Source organism: Macaca fascicularis, chromosome 13, assembly GCF_037993035.2.
Source record: "Macaca fascicularis isolate 582-1 chromosome 13, T2T-MFA8v1.1".
Taxonomy (NCBI): domain Eukaryota; kingdom Metazoa; phylum Chordata; class Mammalia; order Primates; family Cercopithecidae; genus Macaca; species Macaca fascicularis.
In genome coordinates, this window is record NC_088387.1 from 35066126 (window position 1) to 35084449 (window position 18324).

The window sequence follows — 18324 nt, forward strand, 5'->3', positions numbered from 1 at the left end:
GGGAGGTGATTGGATCATGGGGGTGGTTTCTAATGGTTTAGCACCATCCCCCTAGTGGTGCCTCATGATAGAGTTCTCATGATCTGGTTGTTTGAAACTGTATAGCACCTCCCCTATCTGTCTCTCTCTCTCTGTCTCCTGCCTGCCATGTGAAGATGTGCCTGCTTCCCCTTTGCCTTGCACCACAGTTGTAAGTTTCCTGAGGCCTCCCCAGAAGCTGAAGCCTATACAGCCCACAGAACTGAGCTGATTAAACCTCTTTTCCTTATAAACGACCCAGTCTGAGGTGTGTCTTTATAGCAGTGTGAGAACATACTAATATAGACTTATTGTTTTTTAAAATGCTGTAGAAATATGTAAAATAAAAGTAATTGTTCACCAATTTCTTTGTCTTGGCCTCAGCCCCCTTACCCACTGGTAGCTACTATTTGAGTACTATACGAACTGTCCTGCAGTTTGTTTTTGTTAGTCTAACATTATGTCATTTTATACATACCACACACATTTATTACTCAGGTCTACAAATTTGAGCCCTTAAATAAACAAATTTTGCATTTAATATTAAATTGTGATCTAGCATATGCAAGATTAAAATTCAGTTTAAGGCTTGCTGAATAATAAGTAATCTTCTAAAATAAATACATATCCGTGTCATGTGTTGTTCATGATGGTGTTTATTCAAGGATTTTAAGTTTTCCCCTCCAAAACTTTTACAGATTTCAATTCTACAGTGCATGATTGTCTTTTTCAAATGAAATATTTGCCCCTACATAAGCAAAATACAACATTAAATGAAATTTTTAAAGGGAGTGAAAAAATCATCTACCTTCCTCACAAATTGATTGTTTCATATTTAATTTTAGTTGTTATTCATATGAATGTTTATTTTATACTCTGTAAATACCATATAAAAACACATCATTGGCGTTAAGTGAGAGTGACACTAGGCAGTCATCCTTCTAGAATTTTAAAGTCCAATTCCTGTTAGCAAGCTGGATCCTCAGAAACCCTTCTCCATCCTCCTGTTTTACTTCCCACAGCAATGCCTTTGCTGAGTTGCTTTCATAGTATTCCTTTGCTTTTTGTTGTTGTTGTCGTTGCCCAGGCTGGAGCACAATGGCGCAATCTGCTCACTGCAACCTCTGCCTCCCGGGTTCAAGCTACTCAGCCTCGCAAGTAGCTGGGATTACAGGCACCCGCCACCATGCCCAGCTCATTTTTGTATATTTAGTAGCAACGGGGTTTCACCATGTTGACGAGGCTGGTCTTGAACTTCTGACCTCAGGTGATCCACCCGCCTCAGCCTCCCAAAGTGCTGGGATTACAGGCGTGAGCCACCCGCCCAGCCCTCCTTTGCGTTTTTGTGGTGGGTAAGAAAACAGCCACATGAAGATTATTTCTATAACTTCTATACAATTAGTGGTGCAGTCAATAAAGATTATATTCTTTAATATTACTTAATATTAAAAGCCATGGAAGAAATTTATCTTAGAAGCTAGCCTGAAAAAAAGTCTTTCCTAGTGAAACCGTGTTGCTTTTACCAATGAGTGTCCTACAGCCCAAAACATGATTAACTTTTATGTTTTAGCTGTTGAGATGCTCACAGCTAAACTTAATCTCAATTGCAGTAGCTTTTATTAGCCTAGGCCACTGATTCTCAACTGGGGCTTGGGAGACATCTGACAGTATTTGGGGCCATTTTCAGTTGTCACAACTAGGAGGAAAAAGGGTGCTGCTACTGGCATCTAGTGGGCAGAAACCAGGGTTGCTGCTGAACACCCTAGAATGCATAAAACAGCTGCCTCCAGCAAAAGAATTGTCCAGCCCAAACTGTCAATAGTGTGGTTGTTGAGATACTCCAGCCCACATTTATGGAATCGACTCACACTTTTGAGCGTTTTAAATTTATTTTATTGTATCTGCCATATACATCTTTTTGATAAACTGCTTCAAGTTATTTTTTTCAAGTGGAGCGTGTAAGTCATAAATAAACGTGACTTTGAATTTTTAAAGTTTCTGAAATGTACATTGTTTCGATATTCTTTTGTGACATCCTTTTGGTTTTGGTTCACCATATTATAGAATGTTTGTACTATCTCCTTTTAATTTTTATCTTTCTGTTCATTATTATTATGTGTTAGAGATTTTTTTGGAAATCATAATGTATTAACTGCTTTTTTTTTTTTTTTTTCTTGTTACAAGGAAAAGGTGTCTTACTCTCAAGGGATTTTTACTTTTGAGGTTCAAATGTTTTTAATATCCCTTCTCTGAGCTTTCATTTATCATTATTGTGAAATGTCATAAGATTTCATATTTTCTTATAATCTGATTCATTGTGTTTGTAAATGCCGGTTTTAAGTTGGCTTTTAAAACCCACACTGTTGGTCTAGTGAGTCAATGTATTGCTCCCCTGGGCTCTTGCTACCAATGAGCTGCATGTTTTTGATGCTGTTTTTAACATTATTTTTACTTCATTTTATTTTTATTTTATTTTTGAGATAGGATATGTTGCCCAGTCTGGAGTGCAGTGGAGCGATCATGACTCACATAGCCTCAACCTCCGTGGCTCAGGTGATCCTCCCACCTCAGCCTCCTGGGTAGCTGGGACTACAAGCACGAGCCACCTTACCCAGCTAGTTTTTTGTAGAGAAAGGGTTTAACCGTATTGCCCAGGCTGGTCTCGGTCTCCTGTGCTCAAGTGATCCGCTTGCCTGGGCCTCTCAAAGTGCTGGGATTACAGGTGTGAGCCACTATGCCTGGCCCCATTTTTATTTGCTAATTTTTAAAAAATTTAACTAAAATTTAATTTAATAATTCCCATGAGAGCCTGTGATAGGTAGGAACAGTTCTCTGTTTTTGTTGCTTTCATTATTGGTGTCCAGATTATTTTCAGAATATTTTCACTGGGTTCCACATCTACTGATTATGAAACTAATTTTTTTTTTTAATTTTTGAGACGGAGTCTCGCTCTGTCTCCCAGGCTGGAGTGCAGTGGCATGATCTCGGCTCACTGCAAGCTCCGCCTCATGGGTTCATGCCATTCTCCTGCCTCAGCCTCCTGAGTAGCTGGGATTACAGGTGCCCGCCACCACGCCCAGCTAATTTTTTGTATTTTTAGTAGAGACGAGATTTCACCGTGTTAGCCAGGATGGTCTCGATCTCCTGACCTCGTGATCTGCCCGCCTTGGTCTCCCAAAGTGCTGGGATTATAGGCATGAGCCACTGCGCCTGGCCATGAAACTAATTTTTTAGTTACTTTGCTTCCATCTTTAGTTGTTGATATTATAACATGGTCATATTTATAGCAGAAATTGTTTTTGTGTGTATAATATCCCTTTTTCATTTGTATCAGGTGTGGGGTTGTAATGTTACTTTATTTTTACATGCTTTAATGTTTTTTAAGTTAAGGTTTGTGTTTTTAGAAACTAATAGACTCACATACATGTGGTATACCTGTATTTGCAAGAAATAATACAGAGAAATTCTGTGTACCCTTCACCTGCTTTCCCCCCATGGTAACATCTTGCAAATCCGGAGTACAGTCAAACTACAGAACATTTCCCTCAATACAAGGATCCCTCATGTCGCCCTTGTAGAGCCACACCTACTTTCCTCCCATCTCTGCCTTCTCCTTAGCAGCCACTAATTCTCCATTTCTATAATTTTGTCATTTTAAGAATGTTGTATAAATGGAGTTATATAGTTATGTAACTTCTTGGGATTGGCTTTTTTCACTCAGCATACTTCTATGGAAATTAACTCAAGTGTTTACATGTATCCATAGTTCAATTCTTTTTATTGTTGAGTAGTATTTCATTATATGGATATACCAGTTTATTTAACCATTCACCCAGGAGGACTTCTGAGTTGCTTCCAGTTGTTGGCTATTATGAATAAAGCTGCTATAAAAGTGTACAGGTTTAAATTTCCACCAGCCAATGTATGAGTGATCCTGTTTTTCTGCATCTTCTCCAACATTTGTTGTTGTCACTGTTTTTCATTTTAGACATTCTGATAGGTGTATGGTGCTGATTGTGGTTTTAATTTGCATTTCCTTCATGGCCAATTATTAAGAACATCTTTTCATGTGCTTATATGCTACCTGTATCTCCTGTTTGGTGAAATGATACTTCTCTACTTTTCTGTGTCTTCAAAATTCTCTTTGATGAAATGTTTAAAAGTGAACCTTTTTTATTTCTGGTTTTTAATTTCTTTTCCTACATCAGTTGCTTTTTGTTACCAGTATGTGGATGTTCTGTCTATAATTTAAAACACTGGGAGAATGAGCTTCTATTTCCTTCTCCCTGCTCTTTGCCATATGAATTTTTTTTTGTTTTTGTTTTTGTTTTTGTTTTGAGACAGAGTCTCGCTCTGTCATCAGGCTGGAGGTGCAGTGGTGTGATCTCGGCTCACTGCAAGCTCCACTTCCCGGGTTGAAGTGATTTTCCTGCCTCAGCCTCCCAAGTAGCAGGGATTACAGGCGCACACCACCACACCCAGCTAGTTTTTGTATTTTTTAGTAGAGAGAGGGTTTCACCATGTTGGCCTCTATCTCCTGACCTCGTGATCCACCCACTTTGGCCTCCTGAAGTGTTGGGATTACAGGGGTGAGCCACTGCACCCAGCCGAAATTTTTTTTTTAAATAATGTTCTGGAAGTTTTCTGATCAATACAAGAAAGAAAAAACATATTTCAGACCCAATACTAAATCTTTCATTCTATGTAGGAGCACTTGAGTCTTTATAAAACCACCTCAGTGTTAAATTCATTTATTGGTTTTTTCAACAAATGCTTGTCGGCCATGTCAGGCACAGTGCTAGGCACTGGAAATAAAATAGTGAGTCTTCCTCCAAATAAAAGGAATCTAGTGGCCAGGCACAGTGGCTCACGCCTGTAAATCCCAGCACTTTGGGAGGCTGAGGCAGGTGGATCACCTGAGGTCAGGAGTTCGAGACCAGCCTGGCCAACATGGTGAAACACCGCCTCTACTAAAAATACAAAAATTAGCCAAGTGTGGTGGCGTGTGCCTGTAATCCCAGCTACTTGGGAAGCTGAGGCAGGAGAATCGCTTAGAACCCGGGAGACAGAGGTTGCAGTGAGCTGAGATCGCACCACTGCACTCCAGCTTTCTTGGGCAGCACATATACTAAAATTGAAACACTACTGAGAAGATTAATGTGGCCCTGCACAAGGATAAATACAAACTTTGAAGCACTCCCTTTTTTTTTTTTTTAACTTTGTCCACCAAGCCTCTACAGTATGGAGCTGTCAGTGGGACTGGCACTCCACACTGAGGGAGGACCATGTGGAGAGGCCCTGAAGTTGGAGAGAGCCTGAATCCAGAGAGATCTGCAGACAGGCCTGGGGTAGGGAAGGCATTTCAACAAAAAGAGCTGTGACCAGTGGAATGCTGCTCAGTTTATTTCATATTCCTTTCTGTGTAACTTTGATCTTTGTAGTTTTAAATGTGATCAACTAATTTTTACATTGCTGACTTAGTAATGTTGCTGTAAAATTTTAACCTTTTGGGGGGGGATGTGGGGAAAGTTTTTTATTATAGTTAAATATACATAAGAAAATTTGCCATTTTAACCATTTTTAAGCATGAAATTTGGCATTTTAATTAAATATATAATGATACTTTGAACGCTGTGGTCTTTTGAAGATTTTAGACAGGAATTTCTGTTTCAGTCTAACACATGCTTTCTGGGACTTTCTACCATTAAATAATGCTTTGTTTATGGATTGATTCATTTATTTATTCAGCATCTATTTGTTGATTGCATTCTGTACACTCAGCATATTGTTAACATAGTGGGACGCAGTCACTACTCTGATGCCATTTATATTTTAGTGTATAATATGTGTTCTTGGTTTTTGAATGTGGTATTTTTAGATTAAGCCACCCATGCCTATTGAATGTGAATCTACTTTGGTCTTAATGGGTTTGTACAATCTATTTGAGGATAGTTTTAGTATTTTAAATAGCACCTGAGTTCATTAGAATACTATCTGGCAACTCTATGATTAGAGTTTTGTTCAGACTTTAGAATTAGTGTTACATATACTTCATAAAACATAATGGGTGATATTTTTGCTTTTTTTTTGTAGTATTAGCTAAGGAATATGTTCAGCAGCAAATAACAGAAAACTTTACTACAGTGGCTTATAGCAGAGTTGTGGAACTAGGCCTCTTTCACCTCTCATTGCCTGTCCCTGCTTCGAGCTGGTTATCTTGTACGTGTGACATGGGCCTTTCCATCAGTGCTTTCTCAGAGTCAGGAGCTGACCAGCAGCACACCAAGGTGTGGTCATGCATCCTAACCAAGTCCCACTCATCTGGGACATTCTTAAGATACATTTATAAACTGCTTCAGCAGTAGCACTTTATATTTGTATGTGTGTGAGAATTTACAAAGCTCTTTGACATGTGATCTCATTCAATCTTCACAAATAAGGAAAACAATTCAGCTTGCTGAAGATGACAGTGAGGAAATGGCAGAGATGGGGTTCAAACCCAGTTATCTCTAGTCTAAGTCATACGTACACTAGAATAATCAGGCAGAAAAAAAGCCCAACGACTCTCTGGCATGTTGGTTTTGTAGATTCTGGAGGAAACGCCTGATGCCAGGTGTTGCTGCATTCTACTGCATTCTACTGATATTAAGGACTGGAGTCCTTCCAGTCTCATCATACAAAATGGCAATCTTGAATACAGATGGCCCTTCTATTACTCTTGATTTCACCTTCAGGGTATAGTTGTTTTTATTTTTTAGTAAACTTATTTTTTGAACAGTTTTAGATTCAGAGCAAAATTGAATAGAAAGTACAGAAGATCCATGTACCCCTGCCCTCACACGTGCATAGCCTCCATCACTATCAACATCCCACACCAGAGTGGTACATTTGTTACAATTAGTAAACCTCTATTTACATGTTGTTATCACCCAAAGTCCATAGTTTACATAGGATTCACTCTTGGTGTTGTACATTCTATGGGTTTGGACACATGTATAATGATATCCACAATTATAGTATCAGTAAATACAAAGTAGTTTCATTGCCCGAAAAATTCTCTGTGCTGTCTTTATTCATCTTTTTTCCCTACTAACCCTTGGCAACCACTGATTTTTTTTTTTACTGTTTCCATAGTTTTGCCTTTTCTAGAATGTCATATAGTTGGAATCATACAATATGTAGCCTTTTCAGATTGGCTTCTTTCACTTAGTAATATGCATTTAAGTTTCTTCCATGTCTTTTCATGGCTTTTAGAGCTCATTTATTTTTAGTACTGAATACTATTCCATTGTCTGAATGTACCAGTTTGTTTATCCATACACCTGCTGAAAGACATCTTGGTTTCTTCCAAGTTTTGGCAGTTATGAATAAAGCTGCTATAAGTCATCCGTGTGCAGGTTTTTCTGTGGACCTATTTTTAATTCATTTGGATAAATACCAAGGAGCACACTTGCTGGATCATATGGTAGGTGTGTGTCTGGCTTTGTCTTCCAAAGTGGCTGTACCATTTTGCATTCCCATCAGTAATAAATGAGAGTTCCTGTTGCGGCACATTCTCACCAGCATCTGGTATTGTCAGTGGTCTGGACTGGGCCATTCTAATGGGTTTTTGGTGGTATCTCATTGTTTTAATTTAGTCCCCAAATGATACAAGATGTTGAACATCTTTTCATATGCTTACTTGCCATTTGTATTAATATATCATCTTGGTGAGTTATCTGTTCAGGTCTTTTGACCATTTTTAAGTTCAGTTATTTTCTCATTATTGAGTTTTAAGAGTTCTTTGTATGTTATGGATAGCAGTCCTTTATCACATATGTCTTTTGCAAATATTTTCCTGCAGCTTGTGGCTTGCCTTCTCATTCTTTTGAAGGTTTGGCTATTTTTATTATGAAATAATTTTTACCTGCCATACCTTCTTATTTCATTTTTCCTTTTGGAACATAGGAAATACATTTTTTTTAATACCTTAGTTTGTTCTGTGCTGCTATAGCAGAATACCTGAGACTGAGTTATTTATTCAGAGTAGAATTTTATTTTATGCAGTTCTGGAGTCTGGGAAGTTCAAGATGCTGGCAGGGTTGGTTGTCTGGTAAGGGCTGCATTCTCTGGAGGGTAGGCATGCTGTGGTCTCACATGGCAGGAGGAAGGGCAAGGGAGAACAAACTGCCTCCTGCAGGCCCTTTTCTAAGGGCACCTGATCCATTCACGAGGGTAGAACCTCATGGCCTAATCACCTCTTAAAGGCTCCACCTCTTAATACTATCACAGTGGCAATACCTGAATTTTGGAGGGGACATATTCAAACCATAGTGACCACCTTTGTCTTGAGTTTCAAGTGTACAACATAAAATTAGTCTGGCCTTTTAAAAATCCACTTACCTAATCCATTTTGATTGGTTATCAACTTGAATGTTTTTGTAGTAAGTTTTATTTCTAAGTTTATTTTTGCGTCCTCTTTTTCCTACAACATTGACTCTTCCTTTCTTGTACCTTCTAATAATGAGAAATTTATACCTTTTTCAAAATACAAATGACTCAGTGTTTAAATACTTCTGTAGTCATAGTTTTTTCCATGTCTCCCATCTGTTTACTTATTTTCACTAATTCAGCTCAGAGAAGTTTATTGAACACATACCATGTTCAGGTACTCTCTCTGGGTTACAGACTCAGGATGCAAATAATAATGCAACTTATAATATGTATAAGGATGTATCAGGACACAAATTATAAAATAATACAACTACAGGCTCATGTAGACATCAGGCTTTATAAACAAAACTGGATGGAATTTGCTTTATTTTTACGCTTTTCTTCCCATCTTTATATAATCAATAATAACTTTTAACATTCTATAACTTTTTATATCATTTTAATGGCATATGTAATTTATTGCTTATTTCAGCCTCACAGATTCTTGACACTTCCTCTGTCATTCTACTAATATTAATAAATATTTTATTTTCCCATTTCAGTGTTAAGAGAAATGAAGAGTTCTCTGCAACTAGCAAACTCCCTTACTCCTTTAGAAAAAACATAGTGCTATAAATGTCAGGCATTTCTCTGGTCACTCTTGCTTTCCCTTAGATGTGAAAGCTTCCTAGGGTCTGGATTCCACCAGAGGTAAACCTATAGTGACTCCTGATTTAGCCAGGAGGAAGGAAGTCCGTGCGCCAGTTTTAGGGAACAGCTTGTATATGACAGCTCTCAGAACTTCAAGTCTCAGAAATTCTAAAACAGGTTTGGATGGTTGCCAACTCTTTGACATGTTAAAGACATTGAGAGTAGGGCAATGATCTTTTGATACTACCATGATTTCTTATAAAGAAGATTATAGTAGGCATATAATCTCAGACTACAGAAGGTTTTTCTCTAGTAAGGAACCACCTCACACTGACACACATACACATATTCACTGTATCTATCCTAGTTGCTCTCATTTTTCTGAGGACCAGTGATAAGCTGGCTCCATACCGAACAGACACTGTCCATAGGCTGGTGAATGGGGAGCTCTACTTGGGTCCTAAAGCCTTCTCTTTTCTAGTGTGGCCTTTAGAAGGTCTGGAGCTGTTCCTCCCATTTGTGATTTTCCTGGGTGTCACAGTTACTCCAAGCTGGCTTCTTTTCCTAAAAGTCAAGAGTGGCTTCAGGCCACTCTCCAGATTGGTCATCTGGTGTGCATGCTCACTGAATTCACATCAGTAGTAACCCAGATAGCATACAATTTAGAAAAGTCAGTCTCTTGGTCAACAAGGACAGTAATTAATTTAAAGGCACACAAATAACCTTGGGTGTCCATCTGCTACTGCTGTTATTTATTGGAATGGCTCATAATTTGGCTGTGTCTCTTTATTCCATCCTGTTGAACAATCCTGACTGTACACATTATCTTTCAGCGGTCTTGCGAGTGGCTGGTTCCTTGCAGAAGAGCACAGAAGTGATGAAGGCCATGCAAAGTCTTGTGAAGATTCCAGAAATTCAGGCCACCATGAGGGAGTTGTCCAAAGAAATGATGAAGGTGACTTAGGCTAGCCCTGCTTTCCTTTCCAAACCCCGGAGTCACTCTAAGCAAGTAGCAGTGGTCCAGGGATGAGGGTGGGTGGGGATGAACAGACTACACCTGCTAGACAGAATTAATTTTAAGGAGTAGCTGTTAACATTGATCGAAACCATTTGAGCTCAGCATGGCAGAGTCTGGGTCAGATTGCCAGAGTGTTCTGTAGAAGTAGCAAAAGTGTACCCAGAGCTCTAGAGGAGGTGGGGGATCCAAGGAGCAACCATTTAGGGATCAAGGAAATAAAGTTTGTAGGGTCCAACATAGGCAAGGAGAAGGAAAGAAACTTGATTTACAAAAACAGGCAGAGACCATATTTGGCCTGCAGCAGCAGGTCAAATTTGCTGATCCCTGTTTTAAACTACAAAAGGAGAGACTGAGAATCAATAGAAAGCATGTAAATACCTGCCACCCCCAGAATCAGGGTCTGGCAAGGACCTGTACTCGTGGCCTTCAGACAAGGACAGGGATAAAGAAGGCATTGTTGCCGAGCCCCGGCAGCCACATACTGTCCTATCTCCTAGTCTGTTCTTCTAGCCATCTTGAGAGGGAGGGATTTTTATCCTCTTTTTACATAGACAGAAACTGAGTCTTTGGGTCATCAGGTAGTTTCCCTAAGGTCACCTTGGTTGTAAGTGAAGATCTGGAGTTGGGGCACTGATGTCTGACCTTATCACTTGAGTTGTCACAGTGGAAATGAGGATGGGAGGTCCCTCACACAGATGCTGTTTCATGCTTCAGACCTGTGACTGACAACCAAGAGTGTACACCTCAAATTCTTGTATAGAGGCTGTGCGTAGAAATCGCCTCCCTTAGTCTCAGTGAATTTCATTTATGAACTTGAATTGTATACAGGGTTTAGGGCATGGGAGAGAGGGGCTGGAAAAGAAAATTGCAGAAAAACAACATAGAAAGCCCAGGGCCCAGGTTGTTTGAATGAGAAGTCCTTGGGCAGTAGCAGTAAGGAAGGAATGGGTCAGGAGGGTATGTCCTTTACAAATAGCATGTAGGTGTCTTGCCCCCAAGTTGGTGATCACTGTTCATCTAGAACCAGATAATAAGATCATTCTTGGAGTGCCTTCAGGCTTGCTCATTTTAACTCAGAGCCACCAGGATCTGAGAGGGAAGCCTTTTTCAGAATCTGGGATCTTTTTCATAATGGTTTCTGAATACTGGGAGTAATACAGATTTGGAAGAAGGCTTGCGTCTGGTAGATTCCGAAGGCCCCAGTAGGGGCTCAGCTTCACAAGGGCAGGAATACATCTTAGTCATTCCGTTTATCCCCAGGCCTATTGTGTGGCACAGAGCAGGACTTTGATGAATCGTTGCTGATTGAATGAATAAATAAATGACAACTTCTGCCTCCAGAGTGTGAAGGGCTATTACAGTTAGGATTCTGGTGGACTCTTTTTAACCAATTAGCAAGCATTTATTGCACTTCTTTTACAGTAGCTCCCAGTACTAAGATGATCCCATTCAGGAAGGCCCTAGGGTTCCACCTGGGTGAACATGAACTTGAATTTATTTGTTCATTTTGGTTGGATAAAACGGATATGAGGATGGGCAGAATAGGGTGCTAGTTAGATTCAGGCAGGCAGGATAGAGGGTTGCTTTAAATCTGAACCCTTCAGCATAGTCACTGAGAATTGTACCCTGGCTGAGTACAAGGGAGCCAGGGCCGGAGCTGGTACATGTGACTTTCTGCTCCTTGAATCACCAGAACGTCAAGGTACAAAGCAAGGGACTTAGTTTTTTCAGGTGGCAAGACAACCAGGGTTTTCTTTTTCTAGCAGCTTCTCAGAAACCTGAACCCATGCCCTCCACCACAGCCACTCAACCCCCCAGTACCTGTTCTACCCAGGGATGTCAGCAGCCCCCTTGTTGACTTTGGAGGTTGCTGTTCCAACCCTTTGCTTCAGTAACAAACAAAGAACATTCAATAGGGCCCTATCTGGGAGCTGAGGAACTGCTGAGCACAAAGACTGCAGGGCTAGGTTGGGTTGGGCCAGTGTTAAAGCTATTTGCTTGTGTCCTGCAGTGGTGCCGTGCTGCCTTGAGAACAGAGGCGGCTGACTGGCTGGCTCCTGCACGCTGCCAGGCACAGGACTTCCAGAAAAGTGTCTGGCCTTTACTTTGTTGGGTCCAGAAATATTGTCTTAGTCCTCCCAGGAGTGGGTGATCAGATTTTGGTTAATTGATCCTTGCAGATTACCCCATTCTGGCAGATGTAACCTGGACAAGTTGAAGTCCTCTCCAGGCCTTTTTTGGCTTCTGCCCTGCTGTTGGCATTTGTTATCACAGCGTCTACTACGGCTCCAACTACTTTTCATACCATATTCCAACCCCTGTGTTCACGAATTATATTTGCAGCGTTAGGGCAGATGCTTCCCAAAACGGCACTGGAAATACACTCATCTGTCAGCGAGCTGTTTCTCAGGTGCTGCCATTATATTGAGTCTGGGTTACTTTAGGAAGCTCTGCTGACAGCCAGTAGTAGCAATCCCCACCCCTAGGGTGTTAAATTTAGAGAGCCGTTTCCCTTTGGGGGTTTTGCATTTCTGCAGAGAGGACAACATCCAGTGTTTCCTTGGCCAGCTGTCTTGTGTGTCAGCCCTTGAAAGGATGGACTGGACTTAGGCTCGAGCTCGGTCTAGGTGATATGTAGGGTGTCTGATGGGAACAGATTTAACAGTTGACCGAAGTGACATATTTATTCTGTGTTTAGGCTGGGATCATAGAAGAGATGTTAGAGGACACTTTTGAAAGCATGGACGATCAGGAAGAAATGGAGGAAGCAGCAGAAATGGAAATTGACAGAATTCTGTTTGAAATTACAGCAGGTATGACCATGAGATCCCTCCTTTCTTCTCCTTTTATGGCCATTCTTCCTGCATTCACTAAATTAGCTAGTAGCTTTTTCTTTAGGCATTAACTCCCTTCTACATTTTTAACATTTTAGAGTGTACAGCTTATTTCTTGAAAAATAAGCACAATATCCATAACCATCTTTTAAAAAAACACAATTCTTAAAATTTTTAGAGTTTTATTGATTTTAAAGGAAGATACTGCTCTCATATACTGCTGTTGGGATTTTAAATTGGTATAGACTTTCTCGAAAGCGATTTGACCGTAGCCATTCAAAAGCCCTTGCCCTCGCCAGGTGCAGTGGTTCACGCCTGTTATCCCAGCACTTTGGGAGGCTGAGGTGGGTGGATCACTTGAGCTCAGGAGTTTGAGACCTGCCTGGGCAATCATAGTGAGATCCCATCTCAAAAAAATATGTATTAAAAAAAAAAAAAAGTATTTGACCTAACAGATTGACTTCTGGGAGTTTAATGAAATAATTAAGAATGTGCTGAAATATTTAACTCAAGGATGTCTGTAGTAGCATTCTTTATAACAATGAAAAGTTTGAAGGCCAGGTGCAGTGGCTTATGCCTGTAATCCCAACACTTTTTGAGGGAGGCTGAGGCAAGTGGATTGGTTGAACTCAGGAGCCCAGCCTGGGCAACATGGTGAAACTCTATCTCTACAAAAAATATATAAATTAGGTGGGTGTGGTGGCACATGCCTTAGTCCCAGCTGCTTGGGAGACTGAGGTGGGAGGATTGCTTGAGCCCAGGAGGTCCAGGCTGCAGTTGGCCATGATCATGCTACTGCACTCCAGCCTGGGTGACACAGACATCCTGTCTCAAAAAAAAAAAAAAAGTTTGAAATAAAAATAAAATCATTTGTGTTATATTTATTTTAATGGTATACTATATATTGTGATAGATGATACAGAAATATACTCATTAACATGGAAAGATATTTACAACATGTGATTAAAGCCTTTTAACTGAAATACATACTTTTGTGTAAAAACATGTCTATAGAAGTCTGGAAGGGAGATGATAAAAATGGTAATCTCCAAGTGATGGTTAATGAGTTTTTAAACTTTTTACTTCTAGATTTTCTGAGTTTTATGTTTAAAAAATGGTGGGGTTTAATTTTTGTTCATTTGTTGGTTTTAAGTTGTTGGGGAAAGGAAGACAGTTACTTCAAGAAAATATTTTGTGAAGATTTAGAAACAATTTAGTTTTATTCAGAAAGAAGATTTAAAGTTTTCAGTAGCATTTAGGAATTTAGATTAGGAGCTTCAGAACCAAGATTCTTAAAATCCTTACAATTATTATGACTTTGGCATCATTACAGGTAGCTATTTGCACATTTCCCAGAGTGAGTAAAACCCCCCAAAACAACTTGATTTACGGTCCCATTCTTGTATCTGGTCAGATTGGTCCAGGAATGAAAGGCAGGGAAGATTGAGGGGCTGCTTCCTTAAGCCAATGTGGTGTTCATCTTCGCTCTTTCTTTTCAGGGGCCTTGGGCAAAGCACCCAGTAAAGTGACCGATGCCCTTCCAGAGCCAGAACCTTCAGGAGCAATGGCTGCCTCAGATGAGGAGGAGGAGGAGGAAGAGGCTCTGGAGGCTATGCAGTCCCGGCTGGCCACACTCCGCAGCTAGGGGCTGCCTACCCCGCTGGGTGTGCTCACACTCCTCTCAAGAGCTGCCATTTTATGTATCTCTTGCACTACACCTCCGTTGTGAGGACCATTTTGGAGAAGGTTCTGTTTGTCTCTTTTCACTCTCTGCCCAGGTTTTGGGATCACAAAGGGATTGTTCTTGTAAACGTGGTGTAAATAAATGCATCATTTTTAGGAGTATGTACAGAAATATCTTATTGTGGGGAGGAAAAAGAAATCCATCTTCTCATGAAGCAGTTCTGAAAATACAGGTGATGGCGTGAATGTCGAAGATTCTACTTTTGTCTATAAAACACTGCATAAATGAATTTTAATAAATTTTTGCTTTAGCACTTGGCCCCATTGTAGATTGCCCTGTGCAGTAAACTTTCAAGGTGTTGGCTGCCCCAGATTGCTTCATTTGTTGGGCGTGGAAAGAGTTGCGATGGCCAGGCATATGGGATTTGGAAGCTCAGCAGAACTGACTTCTGCTCTGTGGATGCTGCTCCCCAGCTTTCACAGACATGGTATGCAGCCATTCTTTTATCTGTTTAACCAAGAGAATGCTTGGGAATTGTGCCGCTTGTCCTGTTGGCTGGTGGCTGTAGTATGTCCTGGGGTGTGTATGTGGGTCTATTTAGAGCTTCTGTCCCTTCCTTCCCATTGCAAGTTGCACCCAGATCAGACAGCTGTAGGACTAGGTCTCTTTCACCTCTCACTGCCTGTCCCTGCTTTGAGCTGGTTGTCTTGTGCATGGGACATGGGCCTTCCTATCCGTGTTTTCTCAAAGTCAGGAGCTGACCAGGAGCACACTAAGGTGTGGTCATGCATCCTAACCAACATTCACTCATCTGGGACATTCTTAAGATACATTTATAAATCATTTCAGCAGTAGCACTTTGTATGTGTTGAGAGTTTACGAAGCTCTTTGACATATGCGATCTCATTTAGTCTTTACAAATAAGGAAAACAGCTCAGTTTGGGAAGTATCAGAGCTGGGATTCAAACGCAGATCCTCTGGTCCAAGTTGTATGTGCACTGAACTAATCAGGCAGGAAAAAAGACCAGCCACTGTCTCACAGATCGGTTTTTGTATATTGTAGCAAAATCTTGAAACAATGGGGTCCTGCCAGTTTCATCATACAAAATGGCAATCTTGGCTGGGTATAGTGGTTCATGCCTATAATCCCAGCGCTTTACAAGGCTGAGGCAGGAGGCTGTCTTGAGAATAGGAGTTCAAGACCAGCCTGGGCAACATAGCAAGATCCTGCCTCTACCAAAAAAAAAAAGAAGTCATTCTTGAGACCAGAGGACCCTCCTATTACTCTTGATTTCATCTTTAGAGTATAGTTTAAAAAGTTTTTTAAATAAAGGATTTTTTTAAATCAGTTGTAGGTTCACAGCAAAATTGAACAAAAAAATTTCTCATATATCCCGTCCTCACACATGCACAGCCTCCCACCACTATCAATATCCCACACCAGACACATCATTATTGCCTGAAATCTATAGTTTACATGAGGATTCACTCTTCGTGTTTTACATTGTATGGACTTGGACAGATATATAATGATATCTTCTATAATTATAGAATCATATAGAATAGTTTCACTGCCCTAAAACTTCTATGTGCTTCACCTGTTCATCCCTTTCTTCCCTAATCCCCCAGCAACCACTTAAAAAAAATTATTTTAGGTTCGGGGGTACATGTGCAGGTAAACTCATGACAAGGGGGTTTGTTATACAGATTATTTAGTGCCCAGGTACTAAGCCTAGTCCCCAATAGTTATTTTTCTGGTCCTGTCCCTTTTCCCACCCTCTACCCTCAGGTAGGCCCCAGTGTGTTACTCCTTTGTGTCCATGTTATTTCGCTCCCACTTGTAACTGAGAACATGCAATATTTGGTTTCCTGTTCCTGCATTAGTTTGCTAAGGATAATGGCCTCCAGCCCATCCATGTTCCTGCAAAGGATATGATCTCATTCTTTGGCAACCACTTTTTACTGTCTCCCTAGTTTTCCTTTTCCTAGAATGTCATATTAGAATCATACAATATGTAGCCTTTTCAGACTGGCTTCTTTCACTTAGTAATATGCAATTAAGGTTCCTCCATGTCATTTCATGGCTTAATACTGCATTTATTTTTAGCACTGAATAATACTCCATTGTCTAGATGAACAGTTTATCCATTCACCTATTGAAAGACTTCTTGGTGTAAAGCTGTTGTAAACATCTGTGTGCAGGTTTTTCTGTGGGCATGTTTTTAATTCATTTGAATAAATACCAAGAGCTTCAGTGCTGGATCATATGGTTTGTCTCGTTTGACTGTCAAAGTGCACCATTTGCATTCCCACCATCAATTAATGAGTTCCTGTTGCTCCACACCCTCACCAGCATTTGGTGGTGTAAGCGTCCTGGGTTTTGGCTATTCTAATAGTTGTGTGGTGGTACCTGATTGATTGACATTTGCAGTCCCCTCATGACATGTTGAACGTCTTTTCATATGCTTGCTTCTCAGTAAGTTGTCTTTTCAGGTCTTCTGCCTATTGTTTAATTGCGTATTTCTGATTATTGAATTTTAAGTGTTGTCTATTTTGGATAACAGTACTTTATCAGATGTGCCTTTTGCAAGTATTTTATCCCAGTCTGTGGTTTGTCTTTTCATTATCTTGACAGCGACTTTCACAAAGCAGAAGTTTTTATTTTTATTGAAATCCAGCTTATCTGTATTTTTCATGGATTGTGCCTTTAGTGTTGTATTTTAAAAAATCATCACCAAACCCACAGCCATTCTATATTTTCTCCTGTTATCTTCCAGGAGTTTTGTGTTTTACATTTAGGTCTGTGATCCACTTTACTTTTTATGAAGGGTGTTAAAGTCTGTGTCTAGATTTGTTTTTTCTTGCTTGCTTTTTTTCTTTATTTATTTTGCATGTGCGTGTCCAGTTGTCCACCATTTGTTGATGTTGAAAGGACTTCTTTTGAGACAGGGTCTGACTCTGTTGACCCATGCTGGAGTAGAGTGATGCCATTTTGGCTCACTGCAACCTCTGCTTCCTGGGCGCAAGTGATCCTCCCCCGGTGCATGCCATCATGCTCAGCTAATTTTTAAAGGTGTTTTTGTAGAGATGAGGTTTCACTATATTGCCCAGGCTGGTCTCGAACTCCTGGACTTAGGCGATCCTTCCTCTTTGGCCTCCCAAGTTGCTGGGATTAGACATGAGCCACTGCCTCTAGCAAAGACTGTCTTTTCTCCATTGTATTGCATTTGCTTCCATGTCAAAGATCAGTTGACTATATTTGTGTCGGGCTATTTCTGGGTGATTTGTTTCCAGTGATCATGTCTATTTTTTCACCATTACCACCCTATCTTGATTACTGTAGCTTTATAATGAGTCTTAAGTTGGGTAGTATCAGTCTTCTGATCTTTTTCTCTTTCAACATTGTGCCAGCTATTCTGATCTTTTGCCTCTCCATATAAACTTTAGAACCAGTTTGTCAAGATCCACAAAATAACTTGCTGGGTTTTGATTGGGATTGCATTGAATCCACAGGTCAAGTTGGCAAAAACTGACATACAGCAATGCCAGGTTATTGTTTTATGATAGCCTTAATCCATCTAGTTTCTTCACAGGATGATGTTGGAATTATGGGATGCTCATAATCCTTGAATATTTTTTAGGTGGATAATTAAACTTTATCTCGGTAGATGGTTGGATAACCAGAATAGTGATAACCTCTCTTCCAG

The 18324-nt window shown here is 40.2% G+C and overlaps 1 protein-coding gene and 1 non-coding gene across 7 annotated transcripts in view; both read left to right on the forward strand.

Annotated features, from left to right (window-relative positions):
• Nucleotides 1–16882, forward strand: part of LOC102131403 (charged multivesicular body protein 3-like) — a 119795-nt gene extending 102913 nt beyond the window's left edge. For all 6 annotated transcript variants that reach the window (XM_045368934.3, XM_015433455.4, XM_074011314.1 and 3 more), the window contains 3 exons: nucleotides 9915–10036; nucleotides 12798–12912; nucleotides 14433–16882. In XM_045368934.3, the coding sequence (XP_045224869.1) occupies nucleotides 9915–10036; nucleotides 12798–12912; nucleotides 14433–14578 (383 nt within the window). In that variant the 3' untranslated portion in view covers nucleotides 14579–16882. The remainder of the gene's footprint in view (nucleotides 1–9914; nucleotides 10037–12797; nucleotides 12913–14432) is intronic.
• On the forward strand, nucleotides 5125–5226 carry LOC123568482 (U6 spliceosomal RNA). The gene has a single exon (XR_006691857.1). It is a non-coding gene; the product is annotated as a U6 spliceosomal RNA (small nuclear RNA).
• Nucleotides 16883–18324: the final 1442 nt, after the last annotated feature.